Source organism: Rhinoderma darwinii, chromosome 6 (assembly GCF_050947455.1).
Source record: "Rhinoderma darwinii isolate aRhiDar2 chromosome 6, aRhiDar2.hap1, whole genome shotgun sequence".
In the NCBI taxonomy this organism is placed as follows: domain Eukaryota; kingdom Metazoa; phylum Chordata; class Amphibia; order Anura; family Rhinodermatidae; genus Rhinoderma; species Rhinoderma darwinii.
The window spans coordinates 33,925,891-33,944,688 of NC_134692.1; the positions used below are offsets into that span (position 1 = coordinate 33,925,891).

The 18,798-nt window shown below is 38.8% G+C and overlaps 1 protein-coding gene across 1 annotated transcript in view; it reads right to left on the reverse strand.

The window, feature by feature from the left end:
- Positions 1-18,798, reverse strand: part of LOC142656572 (dynein axonemal heavy chain 11-like) — a 271,269-nt gene that overhangs the window by 243,884 nt on the left and 8,587 nt on the right. Inside the window, exons 6-11 of the mRNA XM_075831503.1 lie at positions 17,890-18,144; positions 14,352-14,521; positions 12,483-12,702; positions 6,228-6,344; positions 5,658-5,744; positions 2,906-3,064 (exon numbers count right to left, since the gene is read on the reverse strand). Coding sequence (XP_075687618.1) covers positions 2,906-3,064; positions 5,658-5,744; positions 6,228-6,344; positions 12,483-12,702; positions 14,352-14,521; positions 17,890-18,144 — 1,008 coding nt within the window. The remainder of the gene's footprint in view (positions 1-2,905; positions 3,065-5,657; positions 5,745-6,227; positions 6,345-12,482; positions 12,703-14,351; positions 14,522-17,889; positions 18,145-18,798) is intronic.

An 18,798-nucleotide genomic window follows, 5' to 3' on the forward strand; every position in this document is an offset into this window, starting at 1 on the left:
AATGCCGCCTCCTGCTTAAAATACGGTAATGCACACAGTATTAATCATACATCAGTAAAACATACACACTGGCATACTGGGGTATCATATGCTGTATGTAACCCAGTGGGTATCAGCAGGTGTAACACTGGATTAAATACAGCAGGTGGTACTGTATCACACTGGTACCTATACAGGTATAGGTACAGGTTTGCACTTTGCTGTGCCCACATGAGCTGTTTGACGGCTTAGGACGCGCCTATGCAAATTTACTCGGGCACGTCCCTACTCCAAAGAAACCTCCCCCCCCCCCCCCCCCGCCCGTCACAGAAGGTAAAATGCATATAAACTAAAAAAACACATTTTACACAGTTTTTTTAGCTGTCAGTGCCCCTTTAACTGCGGGATGCGGACGGTTAGAGCGGGATGAGCGGAGGGATGTGGAGGCCGCGGGAGCAGCAGTAATGTTTTCCGTGGTCCATCAGGACCATGGACAACATACAAAAACACGCTGTGTGGGATACTGTATGGAGCTGTAACCCTATGGGAGACTGTGATACGGAACCACAAGCAGTGCTTATACCGTATGCTATATTTTTGCCCCTAGACATGAGCGCTTCCGATTCCAGTGGTAAAAGGAAGAGTTACACCGTGGAGTATAAAAAAGCGATTGTCGAAGAATCTTGGGGCAAAAATGTAGTGCAGTTCTGCAAGGAGAAAATGTTGGATCACCGACTGGTCCAAAAATGGCGTGCAGAATACACTAACCTGAGTGAAAAAGTGGAGAGCGGAATGGCTAAAAAGCGCAAGATTGGATGTGGTCGGCAACCAATGTATACAGAGCTGGAAAGCCTGGTCTCTGAGTGGGTTGCAGACAGGAGAGCAAAGACATTGGTGGTGACCAGGGCTCAGATTCAGGAATATGCACTTGCAGTGTCGCCACAGTTTGACATTTCCCCTGAACAATTCAAGGCATCACAGCACTGGGTGGATAACTTTCTTGAACGCAATGACCTGTCTTTGAGAAGATCCACAACCCTCTTTAGGTTGGAAGATGCTGAGATTGTTAAACGTGCATTAGCCTACAAGAAGTTTGTGGATGACATTGACTTCTCTAAATACAGTCTTTGCAACATGATCGCCATGGATGAAACTGCCGTGTTCATGGGCCAAGCAGCTCAAACCACCATTGATCAACGAGGTGCCTCCTCAGTGTACGTTCCCTCCACCGCTTATGAAAGTGCACGTGTCACCTGCATTTTGACGATTCGTCTGGATGGCACTAAAGCAACACCGCTACTCATTGCAAAGGGCAAGAAGGAGAAGATTGAGCGGGTTTCTGGCATTTATGTGCTGGAAACTGAAAAAGCCTGGGCCACACAAGATGTTATAAGAAAGTGGCTTGATTTAATGCTGCCGCTTGTAATGCGCGGGAACAAAAGAGGGATGCTGATCTGGGATGCAGCCAGCACACACCGCGCCAAAACCATGAAAAACTTCCTTCATGAGCGGAGAATCGACCAAATCATGATTCCTGCAGGGATGACGGCTTATCTTCAGACTCTCGATATCGCCATTAACAAGCCGTTCAAGGACTATCTGCGTGTGGAAATCAATGACTACATTGAAAACCGAATGGAGAGAAATGTACGTGGGAACTTTGTGAAGCCCAGACTGCCAGAGATTGTTAACTGGGTGAAGAATTCTTGGAATAAGATCACTAACACCTGCGTTGCAAATGCACTGCGGGCTGGCTACCTGGACAAAGCCTGCTCATTTCAGGACAGTGCCGTTGCTACCCATGAGAAATATGGGCCAATGATTCGGCAAGAAATGTCGTCCCGAGAGTCCCAAGAAAATCCACAGGAACCTAAGAGTGTGGATGTTTATGATGATATTCCTGAGGATGATGACATGGTTGTCATGGAATAAATCTGTTTTATCTTCCAGTATTCCACTGTTCGTTCTTACCATTTTTCATTGTTTTACATGTTATGCAATGTTGTAACAAGACATTCTTGGCACTTCCTTTTATAAAACTGTTTTGTGGTGAATACAATACTGTTCAGGTTGTTAATAAATGTTAATTTTATGGTTAAAAAAAAAAATTTGACAATTTTTTTCCAATATAAGACATACCCCGAAAGTAAGACATAGTGGGGCTTTTGGGGATAAAAAGAAAGTAAGACACTGTCTTACTTTCGGGGAAACACGGTAGTACCACCAAATATATCTGAAGGGGACATGTTGCCATCAATAAAGATGCATGAATTATTAGATAATATTTATTTGTAAGAAGGCTACGTGTTTCAATGCCGCACCGGCATCTTCCTCAGGCCGGTGCGGCATTGAAACGCGTAGCCTTCTTACAAATAAATACTATCTAATAATTCATGCATCTTTATTGAGTAGCAGCGCCCTATATGATCCCCGTTTTATACCTTCAATTGATCATTTTGCACGGTTGCCCATTGGCGTAACCGTTTGGGATTTCGGCAGCAGCACTCTCTACGATTTTCATCTGTCTTAAAGTGATTGACCTATCCAGCTGTGGTACGCATTCATTCGTCATCCCCTGACTGTTATTTTGGGCTTACTCACACTATGTGGCGCCGTGTGTGTTTCTTTCATTTATCATGTTGCCATCAAGACTCTCAGTACTGCAGCCTTAGGCTCTGGACCTGATCATATATAAGCATAATTTTAATATTTTTACATACACTAATGTGTTTTTTTTTTCTTTAATAGCAATTAACTAATAGCAAATTAATAACAATTACCTAACAGCAGATTGCAAGAATTCTGAATGGCTGGACAAATATGGATGGTCAATGCATTAATATGTAATTAATTTGATTAAAAGTTAAGTATATTATTCCTCTAATTTTGGGTTGGGTTGCAGAATTTTTTTTAAATTTCATCTTACCTGTACAAATATGACCATATCCCATACAGACTTCAGCAAGATAATGGCGGCACGACACTGACGTAGTTGTTTATATTCTGGGATGCACACTTCAAAAAGGTCTGCTGTGTCCTGCAGTTTTCTCATCTCATCTTCCAACCTTGAAATATTTCTGTGGGTCTACAGAAAAGGATATAGTCATTCTGTCAAAAGATGCTGCATCTCAGTTGTGACAGTTTGTTTCCAAGAAGTGTGAATTATCTGCTGTTACACTTGACTACGTCTTAGAAAGTGCTTGTACTGTATTTACAGGAGATGATTCATTGCTTGGATTGCCGAAGTCCTACTTAACACTAACAGTTACAATACCGTCAAACTGGGGCTGGGAATTTCTTAGACAGGTTCCGGATGAGTTGAAGTAATTCATATCTCACTTCTTCCAGGACTATACATAGTAGTCAGAAAATAGGTTTGATAGTTAATATTGTACACTTTATGTGTTTCTTTTTTTCTGTTTTTTTTATGAAGTTTTATATACAAACAAAATTTGCTTACATTTGCTACAAAGGACATACAATACATTTCTGATGTCTAGGTTTATAAAAGGTCTAAAATTTTTCACTTAGAAAAAGCAAGCTAGTGTCTATATAGAAGTTACACACGGAAAATTATTTTGTCAAAGACTTTTTGTGTCGACAACTTTAAACTTTCAATATTATAATTTATTTACCTTAAAGTGAATGTTCACCTTTTAACACCATGTTGTTTTTAGCTTCAAAATTCTATGCTGATCAAGGCTATTGTTTTCGCAAAAAAAAACAGAGCCCTTACGGAACGGAGACCAATTGCAGCGGAAGCATTACCATTGAAATAAATTGTGATGCAGACAGAAGGTATGGTTTCCGTTTGGCTTTCTGTTCATCGGTTCCTCTGACAGAAAGGTCGAATGGAACCGATGAACGGCAGCCCGACACGGATGTGAACACACTATCAAATACAATTCTGTCTGTCTGCAACTACCACTAGAGGGAGCCCTGGTGCATACTTTTTTTTATTACTGAGATCAATGTATAATTAGTATGCAATTAGCTTCTAAGTTCCCTCCAATGGTGGTGGCTGCATGCAGAATATTGCCTTATATCTCTTCTCTATACAGGTGATTTAGAGCTCTTTATCAGAAAAACTGAGCTAAAACCACTATAAAAAGCTATTAAGAAATTACTCAGATAGAATTTTTTACCTATTTAGGTTAAAAAAAAATGATGTTATAGTGTGGCAATTCACTTCAGGTGTTTTATATAACGTCATGTCGTTGGTCTTCAGGTTTCTCAAATGTATGGTTGTGATTATTACATCCATTCATCTTGCTGCTGTTTGTCCCTATCAGCTTTTACGTTCAATTCTACCAAGCTATTGTGTGTTCTCATAGGTCCAAAATTAAAAAGAGACCCTAAGACTGAGTTCACACTGTGTTTTTGTTACGTTTTTAACGTGTTTTTTGGCTTTGCTATACAAACTTCCATGTCTCCCAATTGGAGTTCATCAATTAAAACAAGGAACGGCATGTTAAAAACACAACAACAATGCAGCGTGAACACAGTCCAAACATGGTCCTAAACTGAACAGGTGCTTGAAATACACCTGATTGTTCCCTTTTCACCGTGCAGGTTAATCTAATTTGTTCATACTGGCATGCTTGTTTAAAGAGGCTCTGTCACTAGTTTAGTAATGCCCTATCTCCTAGGTTATCGAACAGGCGCTGTCACACTCATAATACTAGTGAAAATTGTGTCCCAAAAAGTTTATTTTAAAAGTTCTGAGTTTTTTTCTAATATTTAAATGAGCCTTTATTAGACAAGTGGGAGGTAACAGCAGCGATTGTCCTGAGGTGGAGCTACCACACAGCCTCTGTCCTATCAGCATGACGGTGCTTCATACTGTGTGAGAGACTGATGCTGGAGGAAAGGGGGATCACTTTAAACAGCCATATCTCAGGCTGTGGACCACCTAGAACAACGGTTCTGGTGACATATGAAAGAGGAAATTCTAATCTTTATGACACCAGGATCACACTTCTAGCTATAACACAATCTGAGATATCGGCAGTTGTATACACAGTCGGGAATGGAAGCTGTATACACTGTGTTGCTGGGCAGAGAAGGGGGAGAAGCTGTATGCTAATTGGACAGCGTCATACTGAAAACATTACACCGTCCAGAGTGAAAAGAGTCACTTCCTATTTGGCAATTAGAGCCACATTAGCATATTTAGAAAAATACTCATAACTTTACAGTGTGGTTTGTTTTAAAAAACATTTATTATTTGCCGTTATCAGTAGCAAAGCGCCTATTAGATAAGAGATAGGGAATTAATAAACTGGTGACAAAGCCTCTTTAAATGCTGCTAGGGCTCATAGAGAAACCCTGTAAGTCCCTCCACTGCCCACGCAGAGTCATTGACAGCTTTTCTTACATGAGATTGTATACAGGGAGGTGTCAATCACTGAGTGGGCGGGGGAAGCAGGACTCACAGGCTTTCTCTATGAGTCCTGGAAGCATTTAGACAGCTGTTTACATGAAAACACTGAATCAAATCATAGAAAACAATATATTTCCGAGCTCAGCGTCTCCCCCTCTATCCTATAGAAAGCATAGAAAAACTGAAAGTTTTTTGTTTTTTTTAATCAGTATTTTTTCTCGCCCAGTAATGACCATTTTTAAAATTAACTTATTTTTCTAAATAAAAGCTACATAAAATAATTAATAGATGATACCTTGTCCAAATGTTTGTATGGATCTTCTGCATCAAATTTGAAGATTATTTCATTTTTAAACCGATTTCTAAATTCATGCTGTTTAACCTAGGTGGAATAAAAATGCCTCAGTGACGCAATCTATAATCACTATATCACCCAATTTTATTCCTTACAAAATTTTGCATCTTGTAAATCAAATTTTTTTTTTCCCTTGTCACAGGTTAAAAATCATTTTCAAACTAATTACATTTTAATGACATGGATCTTGCCGGTGATGCTCTCGAACAGTATGAAAACATTTAAAATCTATATTTTGATCTTACCAGAGTTATGCAGTGTTTGAATTGGAAAAAGATTAGACATAATTGAAGATAAAAGACACGCGGGCTTCACTAGCATTTTACTGAAGTGGGCTTTAAATTATCAGATCCATCCAGAGTGCATTACCAAGAAACATTGAATTGTTATCTTTAGACACCCTTTTTTCTAAGAGTTTACAATTTCTCAGTTCAGTGAAGCTTAGCTGCAGCCTGTTATCGGAACAAAAAGAGAAAAATCATTTGCTTCAGAGAACAGAACTGATCTCACCTCGAAAAGGACACATTTCCTCCTGATAACAGATACTTCATTTGCCTGCAGAGGAGACACTTCATGCTTTACTATGAATGCAATCTTTTTAAGATTTTTCCACCTCTCTGGCAATTCCTAAGAATGGAAAGAATTTAGAAGATAGTTTACCTCTCTGTATTCTACACTCAGAATCAATAATGTGGTCTGAAATCTATATAGGTATACTGTATACCATATATCTTAAAAAAAAAAAAAAAAAACAACTTTAATATAGGGCTCTTTAACACAATTTTTTCAGCAATTTTTAAAGCTTCTAAAATGAAACGCCATAAATTTCATTTTTTTTTAAGGAGGTTTATCGTGGCATTTTTTATTTTAAACATGTGTTTTTTTAAGGCCTATAGAAAAGCCTATGAGAAATACCCCAGAAAAACACCATACCCAGAACATGCTATGTTCTGAATAAAATGCCACAAACTAAGACACTTTGTATGTATGTTTTTAATAATTAACTATAGACTTTAAAGTAACATCTGGCAGCATCATTTTTTACCTAAAAAAAAAATAATAATACCAATACGCTATGAAAAATGCAAAAATTTTAATTTTTTGTTGTGTCTGTTAATCTGGATGTTAAAGGGTCGGATAGATCCATTATGCTTATAGGGGTTATCTCACCACAACAACTTGTCAAACTATTCATAGGATAGGTGATAAGCATTTGATCGCTGGGGGTCCTACCACTAGGACTCCCACCGATCAAAAGAACAGGGCTCCCGAGTTCCTTGAATGAACAAAGTGGCAAATACAGATAGTGGAGTACAGCGGTTGGCAGAATTCCACTGCGGACTGTCCACAGCGGAATTCGACAGCAATTCCGCCACGTCTGAATGTGCCATAACAGGTGGATCCTGCGTGTCAAAGACACGCAGAACCCGCTGTCACTGAACACGTCAGTCCCGCTGACCTGACAGATTCAGGTCTCAGTGCAAGTTACAGCTGATGTGTATCCAGGAAAGGTCACACAGTTGCAGTGGTTACATAAGTGATCTTGAAATCCTGTGTTGGGTCACATAATACAGCACAATTATCTCGCTCTAATCTAAATGTACAAATGTTGACATAACAGCAAAAAAATAATTAAAAATCATTGTAAAATAATGATGTATAACTAATCTACATCTGTTGGCATCCATGCATATCATGATAGAAACAATTCAATATATTTTTATTATACATAGTTAATATACTATCAAAAGTTGTTTTTATTATAATAGTTACAATAATAGTAATGACAATATCTTCAAACAACTAGGATTCTAGAACAGGAGGACATAACTTGGTGAGGGAGGTGGACAAAGGAAAACATACACTTCCCCCCAACATACAGATAACATCAACCATGTGAAGAAATATTCATATTGTAAAAAAATACTTGAGAAATTTTTTGTTTTACCGTTGAATTAAATTTCAGCCTCAAGCGTCTACAATGCTTTCATTGTTAAATTATATCCACAATTTATTGTAAAAAAATAAATATAAAAACAACAATTAAAAAATCTATATTTCTGTCCAGAGAACATTTCCTCAATAAAAAAAATAGATGAAAGAATAAAATCATCTCTGAATTGCAGGGTTAATGTAAGCTTGCTGCTCTTGTGTTTTTGCTTGGCTGGAGATTCAGTTGTATATGGGGAAGATTATGATGTAGGTATGTTTTCTTCTGTGAATCTGTTTTGTATTCACATTACACATTCATGAACCTGTCTCTAGGAGTAGATGAGGTCACATATTTGTTATGCACAGTAGGCAGTTATCCTTGACAAAACATACCTTAAAATATACAAAAAGATTAATAAATAGCAGATCAAACGGAAGTTCTTGATGAAAAAGTTGAAAATATATAATAAACATGTTCCTTTTTCCTTTATACTGAACATACCAATATATGTACAGTTTATTTCAGTTTAAAGTTGATAAAAGATGCTAAGAAGGGGGCACTAGAAGTTCCCCTTGAAGCTCAGTTCACACAGAGTTTTTTGCAGGCAGATTTTGATTTGCCTGCACGCCGTTTGGCGTGTTTTTCGCTTGCGGCCATTGAGCCCCACGGGCAAAAACGCAGCGAAATACGCTTTATGCTCTTATTGATGTCAATAGAAGGTCAGAGGCGTAAACGCCCGAAGATAGGGCATGTCGCTTCTTTTTCCCATGAGCGTTTTTTAACGCTCGCGGGGAAAAAAGCGTTCGCCTCCCATTGAAATCAATGGGAGGCACTTTAAGACGTTTTTTGACACGTTTTCCGACGCGGTTTCTGCGTAAAAAAACTCAGTGTGAACTAGGCCTTAGGTTTCTAAAAGGCAAAGTACAAGGCTATGATGAAGTGAGTTTTTTTTATATACATGTATGGTATTTACTTTCTATAGTACTACAATTGAGGGACCCTGCACACGGCCGTAGCCATAATCACGGTCCGTGATTACAGGCACAGCTGGCCGTGGACAGTCACCCGCATTTGCGGGCCGTGCTCCCAATATAAAGTATGGTTCATGGTCCGAAACATAAAAAAAATAGTGACAGGTCCAATTTTTTCGCGGATGCTGCCTACGGCCTGGACACTGTTCTGTAAATATACAGGAAGGTGTCCGTGGGAAATAGAAATAAATGGATCCGTACTTTGATCCGTAATTGCGGATCAAAATTATGGTCGTTTGCATGGGGCCTAACATCTCTTTTTTAGCTTTCATCGTAAAAGTCAACGAATGCAATATGCTAAAAATATTGCATTATGTTTTTGTGTTGTACGGCAGATCTGCCCTATGGGGAGAGTTTTAGGAACTAAAATGCACCACCCTATTTATGTAATGATCAGTCGTAGCCTAGGGGTCTACAGAATAACAAACCATTTATTAAGAGGAGCCTTATATTTATCATCAAAACAGCACACTAAAACAATATCAAAGGTTTGACTGCTAAAATAGGAATGGATTTCCACCCTAGGAAACGTACAATAATGCAAAAGATTAGAAATACCAATCCGGAGTCGGGGTGCCATTGACACACACTTACACTTTGTTGGGCCACTTTTGCCCATCCTCACAAATGGCAAAGTACATCATTGTAAAGAATGCTGAGAGGTTAAAATCTAACTAGTGTATTTTATCAGATTACTGATATGTGACGCTCTATCACTAGCCTATTTGTCTGTACACGTCTTTGCATAAAATGTCCCACTTGTCATAATAAACTAACTAAAGTTCAATCATGTGTAAGTATGCAATAAAAAAATGATCACGTGTGTGCAAACTGTGAATGTGAAGAGAGAGGCAATTTGTCTAAAGCACAATAATGATTATATATAGTATTGAAAATAAATATTTAATGTGAATCTTTTTATTAAATAACTGAGTATAACTGCTCATTTTCCTTTTGTTATTTTGGATTGGATAAAAAAAAGTGATTTATTCTTCATTTCTGGATAGTATTCATTTTCTCCCCTGAAATTAAAGAACACTAGTGCAGAGCACAAATACAGCTCACTGACCATCCTGAAATTAGTAATAACCCCATTGTTTTAGGAATTTGTTGTGCAAATTCTTTTGTGAAGGCCATGCTGTATTAAAGTCTTTGACTCGGTCAACACTACATTTGGCCATACAGTTGGTAGTATACATTTGGATTTTTTTTTTTAGCTGATTACAAGGTGTTCTGCTGAAGGGACCCCCAGCAATCAGTTGTAATCTGTGGAGGAACCTGGCAGTAAGTGTTCAATTTGCCTACAGTGCCACCACAGGATAAGCGAAGCATTACAAAGTTCTCATTTATATCAATGGGTTGTCTGTGTAATGCTCAGACTTGTTGGGTCCTCTATAGACTAGATATTCTTTCTAGCTGCTCTGCACTTTGGCACTGTAAGGAGACATCATATGGCAGCACAGGGAGTGCCTATAGCACTGTAGTACGAAGATGTAGATCATGTGCGCCTCTGTACAGTCTTAGGCTCCAGGCACACAGATGTATTACTGCTTTGTACAGGAGTTATATATTTTAAGTCATGTGTATGAGCCCTTAGTCATTATTTGAAGTTTCTTTTATTTCACCTTACCAGACCCTGTCCTATTGTATTAAAGTAGCCGATTCATGATTTCATACATTTAGATAAATAGCTAAATTATTATAACTATTTTTTTTAGTATATTATATACAAATATAAACATATAAGGTATAAACTTAAAAATGTTTTGTTTTTTCTATTTTTCTTCCCATTTCTGCAATTTTCGGACTATACCTTTTATGATTTGTATTTGGCATTTGATTGAAGGTGAATACAAATGAGACAGTACAATTGTGAAGGGGAGAGCCAGGGAATCACCATCCTGGAAATTCAGCCTTTTGTAAGAATATTACCATAGAGAAACATGTTTTCACGGGAGGCATTTAATCGCCATGACAGAGATCTGAATTCAAAAGCAAGTAATCAGTTTCAAAGGTCAGTCACTAAGTTAGCCGCACAGCATAGGTCTGTACATTTGCTAAGAAATTAGACATCAAAAACCTTACTCCCTTTCTACAAAAAAAGCTTTACACAAGGCTTAACTCAGTAGTAAAATTGAGCCCATACAATTTAAAGCAATTTGAAATAATTAGTAAAATAACCTCGGCTCCTAACGAGGTATTCTTCTCCTCTCCAGGGCAGGCTAGTGTTTGTGCCCATGGGCTGAGATATTTAGGCGAGGGAATTTTAATGCTTGCATTACATGTGGATTTTACGCTTAGCTGGTTTTCATATCATTTGAAATTTGTCCATCATGTTCCATGATGAAAAAGGAAAAAGTGACATTTTAAAAGTATTGAATGTATTGTCACCAACTTAAAATACAAGCGAAACATGTGAGACGAGCATGAGATTGAAGAAAAGGGTATTTTGAATAAATACACTTTTGGATCACACTGAGAATATGAATTATTTCAGTGTTTTGTATAGTAACTGTATCTTGAAGGATTTCATTTTTATTTCTGGGTAGGATTGATGTATGTTCTGCCACTAAGAGAAAATGACTATTTTTGTGACAGCGTATCCATATGTAAAATTAACAAATGTCTGTGAACAAATAAAGAGCTCTTTCTGGAGTCCTCACATATATTGCAGCATTGCCTACTGATCACATTAACATGTTTAATTTAAAAAAACAAATAACAAAAAACGTATTCACTTATGTAAGTCCATGCAGGAATTCCATGAGAAATATTAGCTAGAAGAATTGCTTTAATTCAGACGCAATGATAGATTTTCCTGCTTTAGCTGTGCATTTCAGGTACGGCCACAGGATATCTTTTTAATTTGAAGGGGTTGTCCCATTAAAACAACCCTATTCCATATCTCCTGCTTGGGATACCCTCTATTAAGCAGAGCGGAAAGCCACTGCAAAAAGTAGCTCCCACTCTGGTGAATCCAAGTATTACATTTGAATAGGTGCCACATTTCTTTTACAGCAGCCACTGCAGGAAAAATATAAGGCCGACTCCATCTTAGTGCTATAATAACATTATTATTGTCGGGGGAATGTAGGGGCTTCAGCTGCCGTGCTTATCAGCTGTGCATCTTCGGGTACACACTTAGGGAAAGGGTCAGCACATTCGATTGTCGGTGGCCCTGCCGACATTAATCTAATATGTATGACAAGCCAATTAAAAAAGTACTTATTTTTATTATCACCCATTACGTATAGACTTGCTTTTGTGTAAGTATCATTGTCTTGCTGCATATTCCCCATTTTTCTGTACTATATAATCCCATAGAGAAACACTACAGTCAGCCTATTCCTAGCCCAAAATGCTTACTCCCAGGCACCAATAGAAGGATCTTCTACTGCTTATACCAGGGAAAAACAATTCAATGAACTTCAAAAATTTCTGCTTGGCCACTTACCTTTACCCAACATAAAAATATGGCTTAGGATGTCTGAAATGCCCACAGACATTAGATTGTTGGTGGATCCCACTGGAACAATATGATGTCTATAGTTGGCTTATACACAGGAATAATACCAAAGCATTATTATTAGAATGGATGTATAAAAACCCAATTAAATCAGGCACTGCCATACATAAAAAAAATGCATTTATGTAAAATAAAAAAATAAAAATTTAAGTGAGTGCTGGAAGTGATTTTATTTATACACTGAACGCTGTATTAAAACAATCTATTTAGCAGACAAGTAAAAGTAACCCAATTTAAAATTGTTAATTTGTTAGGACGCAAACCTTCTCACTTACATCTAGCTCGGTATAGATATGGTCAGATAATTGCTGTCCGTAGGTTCGGAGCATCTCAGCCGTAGATTTAAGATATCTGAAACTCTCCTCAGTGGACGGTCTATCACGAATTGCCATCAGATGACCCATGGTTTCCACAAGCACATCATAGTCCTCTCCCTTCACTTTCTTTGACAAGCCTTTCTCAGTTTCTTGAATAAATTCATCAAGTTCATTAACACTAAGATTAAAATGAAGACATAAGAAATTCAGATTTGCATAGAAATATATAACTAGAATTAAAACAGGGTAAAGTAGACCTATGGAAGAAGAATACTTGGCAGATTTATCAGTATTGTAGTAAGGACAGGTTCTGATGACTTTTCCAGGAAAATAGAAAAATTTAATTGTATGCCCCACAAAATGAAAATAAACTTTTTAATAAACTAACCTTAAAAATTCTTCTCTGTTCAAGCGCCATCGATCTCTACTACTGTTTTTATCTTCCTGTACATGATGACTGTTGCACATACTGACTACACATCACCTGACCAAAGCAGCCAAACATGGCCCATGGCGTTGATGTCACCAAATGTCATAATTGTCTAACGCAGTCAGGTGACGTGTCATCAGTATGTATCAGTATCATGTACAAGAGGTAATGGGCAGTAGTGGGAATTGGTGAAATAATAACAGAGAAAAGTTCCTTAGGTGAGTACATTGAAAAGTTTTTTATTTTCACATCCACTATATCTAGAGGTAAAAAAAAAGCTTCACCACCAACATTGAAGGAGTAGTAAGGCTGGGTTCACACGACCTATTTTCAGATGTAATGGAGGCGTTTTACACCTCGAATTACGTCTGAAAAAAGAACTCCAATACGTCGGCAAAGATCTGCCCATTACTTTCAATGGGCTTTACGATGTTCTGTGCCGACAACCTGTCATTTTACGCGTCACTGTCAAAAGACGGCGCGTAAAATTACAGCCTCGTCAAAGAGGTGCAGGACACTTCTTGGGACGTAATTGGAGCCGTTTTTCATTGACTCTAATGAAGAACAGCTCTAAATTATGTCCGTAAAAGACACCCCGGAAAACTTGAGTACATGAAATTATGTCTGAAATTCAGGAGCTGTTTTCTCCTGAAAACAGCTCTGTAATTTCAGACGTAATTGCAGTTATCGTGTGCACATACCCTAAGATTATGGAACTCACTACTACACAATGAGGGAGATTTACTAAGGTAAATGTGCCAGAATTACATGCCGTGTGCCAGACTTGTTATGTTTTTTATTCACTTTTTGCATCGTACTAGACAGTTTTCAAAAGTTTTTTTTTTAGAGAAGGAAGCGTGGCTCAGCAAAAAAGGGCCGTGGTTTAAATGCACTAAAGTGCGCCATAATTTTGATGCAAAAATTTGGTCTAAAGTAAATCAACCAAGAGGTGGCATAAATGAGAGAAAAACATGTAACATGTTTAGCAAATGCTACAAATTTGTCTTAAAGTGTGCACCACCGTGATAAATTTAGCGAATTTCCTGCCTGCCTGGTCTAGTTTTGAGCTGTCTGAGTTTAAGTCAGTAATAATAAATCTGATCCAATGTTTTTATGGTTAATTTGGTTCATTCGTTAAAAGGGGCTTAAAATGCCATTCTTGAAAGATCAGATAATACAAGTTATGGTTACTCAATTACAGTTGGTAGGATGTTGATCAAGAGATTTATTCTGCAACAAAGTGTAGTTTCTATGGAATTTATATAAAAGAAACACTGTTAAGTTTCAGTAATATATATATATATTTATATATATACATATATATGTTATATAAAAGTACCTTGTGAAGTGTACCTTGAGTTAAAGTCCAACATAGGTAGCAAAAATATGGAAGTTACCTGCATGTAACGTGATTTAATAAGTGATCTTTAAACATCCAACTCCATCTCTTCAAGGAATTCATCAGAGAGATTTTAAAAGGCTTCATATCTACAAGGAGCCACCCATCAAATGTCCTTTCATCTTCAAAGTCCCCAACTTCATGATAAAGTGACTCATAAATATTGATCTGATAAAACATAACAAGTCAACATTTAATAATAGCTTCTACACCTATTGGAAATATGCAGATAACTCTAGAGGTCACCCCTCATAATTGTATAATTTGCTCTATGGGCAATATCAAGATCACAAAGCCCTCCTGATGCTAATGCCTATTACGCTTGTAAGGGGGTCAAACCGGCTCAGAAAATGACACGTTGCGATTGTTGCAGATAAAAACACTTTACTGGATGCAGAATCAAACAACTTGTGTTTGCAGAATACAGCTTTAACTCAGAGTGATCTATTCTGAGGATGTGGGAATTTGACCATGTGGGAGTCCCCATCGAGAGTGGCTGCGCCTAATACTAACAGACCTGCCAACTGTCGGTCCTACTTGGCCCCTGTGGCTCACCGTATAAGTGACCTGCTACCTTGGCTGTGACGAAAGGTCAGCGATAGCAACGAGACCACCAGCACTTCTGCTGGTCTTTGCGGAGCTACCAATGCCTTTCGCTGACCTCACTCTAACCTACGGGTGGCGGCGTGAAGACAGTTGGGCATGTTAGCAATATTCCACTCAGATAAAGGGGTTACTTAATACAGTAGAGGCTACGTTGTGGTGTGGCCTGTCACAGTTCAAGTTCAATGTCCAATACTACCGACTTTTTTAAGATCAGCTCTAGAAGACAAATGCAACCATATAGCCTCTAAGTAAACTTGGTAAATCATAAATTCACATCAGGGATGTCCAAGCACCTGAATTACAATATGGTCAGGGCTCAACTTGGTTGCAGGGGTTCTGAGGGTGTGAACAGGGGAGTCCCAGTGACATGCAGCTGCCAGCAGACCTCAACAGAGAATTGAGGGCAGCTCTGTTCCCAGTTACAGTACTCCACTCGCCCCCTATTCCAGGGCAGGCAAAAAATGTAATCCAGTCTCGGCATCCTCTCATTAGGAGCCATGAAAATGCCATCTCCCTAACAAGTGACAGAAGCTCTCTCTGTTTCACCACATGTGTTCCACAGCACACACTCCTGCCACCTCCTCCAAATATATGTCCAGCAGAGTGGCTTACCCCTGCCTTCCAGAGTGCAGAGACACTCAACAAGCATCCCTCCAAACATCCACTTCCCCTTCAGGTAGGGAAAAGCTCTCTTAATTCCTTTAATTCTAAGCATTGCAGCCGTGATAGGGGACACAGTACAGACAAAAGACGTACACAGAGAAAGTCAATTGTGAGGGGGTGAGAGTTCTCTCTCCTATATGCTTCCACGATAACCACTCAACTAATTAAAATGGGCAACAGGTAGGTTTTTGGGGCAGCAATGTACCCTCACTAGCTGCCGACATAGTTCTACTGGATACGCCACTGAGGGACCCACTGTGGACAGACTGGACACAAAAGGATGGGGGACATAGAACAGACACAAAAGGTATACAGAGAAAGTCAAATAAGAGGGGGTGAGAGTTGCCCCTCCTACACACTTCCAGCACGCCTCCCAACAGTCCCAGATCCAGCAGGACAGTACTGGATTCCAGGCGATGTCCTGCTGTTCTGGGCGGCCAACAGATTGTCCCAGTTTCAATTATATCTGCATCCTCAGGACGCAGATACAGTTGAATCCAGTGGTGGAGCAGGGAGCCATCAGCTCCCTGCTTCACCATTCACTATGTGACGCAAGCCGCGAGCGGCTTGGAGCAGACAAGTGTGATGTAGTGACGTAGTTGCACCTCTCTGTGCCCAGCCACACAGAACAAAGACAGAAAGAGACCTTCAGAGATCTCTCCTCCATTCATGTGGGAACAGGGCTTATTTTATTATTTATAGGAGTCGCAATGTGGCATTATAATGTGTGTGGGGGGCACTATAGTGGCATTATATGGTGTGGAGGGGCACTATGGGGCATTATCCTGTATGGGGGTACTATGGGGGCATTTTACGGTGTGTTATGGCATTATGGGGGCATTATACTGTGTGGGGAGACACTATGGGTACATGATACTGTGGAGAGGGGCACTATAGAGGCATGATATTGTGTGGGGGCACTATGAAGGCAGAATACTCTATGAGGACAATATGGGGCAATGATACTGTGTTGAGGGCACTACTGGGGCATGATATTGTGTGGGGGCACAAAGGGAACTAGGTGTATATGGACTGGGATTGGGTGGGGTTAGAGGCATGGCTTTATGTTTTTTAAGGGGATTACATAGTTATAACGGTTGAAAAAAGACATATGTCCATCAAGTTCAACCAAGGGATGGGGAAAAAAGGAAGGGATGAAATGCTTCCAGGATACCCATTCAACTAATTTGTGTGGGCAATTTGTGTGGGCAAGAGGTAGGATTGTAGGTCTCTAAGTCCCTGCTCACATGCTAAAACTGTGAGCAGGAAAAGAAAACGCCTTCGGGAGTTTTGGCACTGATTCAGACGCAGTTTCCATTGAATCAGTGCCAAAAAACTGTGTGTAAACAGGACCCTAATGGTAGAGCAATTTCTGAAATAATACATTTAATACATTTTAATAAAATATTTAATAAAATGTAATCAATATTTCTATATTCTGCACACTTCCTTTCTCTTATTTTATGTCAGTAAAAGTGTGGACAGTTCCTCTTTAATGTGGAAACAAGAGTAAAGTATTTAATGGTGAACAAGATGACATCATTAACAAAACTATGCCCATAGCAGGGGCTGAGCTGAGAACATTTCTTTTTCATTTTTTGAGTAGGAGAATAGTTGTCACTCATGAAAATTCCGTTATTTCCCAGAGATTTTCTTCACTAATGCATGACACCCATAGACCCCACATGGAGTGGCTTCATGATTCTCACTGTGTTAAGAAATGCTCCCTCTTGGATCCTGAACCATACAAAGTGCCTGAGTAGTATGGAGGCAAAGGACTGAAAAGCTTTAATACCGGATAACAGCTGGTAAGATTTTGGAGCATGGAAGATCAGTCCATGTCAGGGAAGAAATTAAATGGCTCCTCAAGTTAAGTGAAAAATGAACCAACAAGGCAAATGTGAACATTTGTATTTTGTTTTCAGTTTCCCTTTAAATTTAGCAAACACCATCTCTACATTACCCCATAAATATTCACTTTATGCAGACAATGAATAGTAGCAAACGGTTCTTCCGGAACAGAGGTTAAAAATGTCTTCTACAACATTCATCCTGCTATTTCTCACCCTGTTCTTCTTCATTTAATACCAATTACTCAGAAGAACAGGGGTTATATACATTTTGGTATATGATGGTTTTCCAGTTAAAGCAGAGAGATGATGTTCAGCTTCAGGGCGGTGGGTACCCGTGTATATCAGAGAGAAGACATAATATTTTCCACTGGATGACAATTCAAATTGAGTCATTTTGTTTCTGCGGCGCTTTACCTGTTTCTTGAAGTGTTCTAACTGCGGCGAACATTCCTGCAGTTCATAATCTGCATACAATTCCATCTCCTCGGTGCTAAGAAAGCGGCCGTACTGGAGGAACTGCTTCATGAATTCAGTTTTATCATCCGTCCACAAATAGCTGTACTTTTTAAAGTGTCTCTGATACTCTTTCACATTAACAATGGTCGAGTGCACCCTTCTCATAATTTCTCCATGCATTTCTTTCAACTCCTCCATCTCATCAACATCGAGCTACATGCAAGACATAAAAATGAGCTCTATGTGAAAGACTGTGATTATTTTTTCCCAATAAAGAAAGAAATGTAGAAATGTCTCTACAAAGAGAAGAAGAAAACTACTATTCAATTTCCAGAGTGGTGGAGTGTTCAATCATAACCGATACTGACCACATTTTTAGCTGAAATTGACTACTTTAAATTAATTAGCATTTCATGCTTTACACACTGGTGGTGGCGTATATGCCTTCTACAAGAATAATAAAGGCTGTACTAGACGCCATACTCCACTAAAATACATACATTGAAATTCCTTGTATATAGAGAGAACAGATCCTCTGAAGAAAGGTAACAGAATTTTTATATGTATTAGGCCTTATGCACACAAATGTATTTGGGATCCGTATCACATACATCCCAAATATGATGTTAATGCATTTCAATGAGGTCACGTATATCACCACGTAAAAGATAGTAATATACAGAGAATCACAGCATTCTCAATCGGATGGTTCTAGCCAAAAACTCGATCAAGTTGAAGGATTAATCGAGCTTCTAGGGGGAAACTTAGTCTATTATACAGAACCTCACATAGAACTATACAGGCCACAATCTGATTTCATATTGCACACAGTATTACGAGCCAAAATTATCACAATTGTGTTTATAA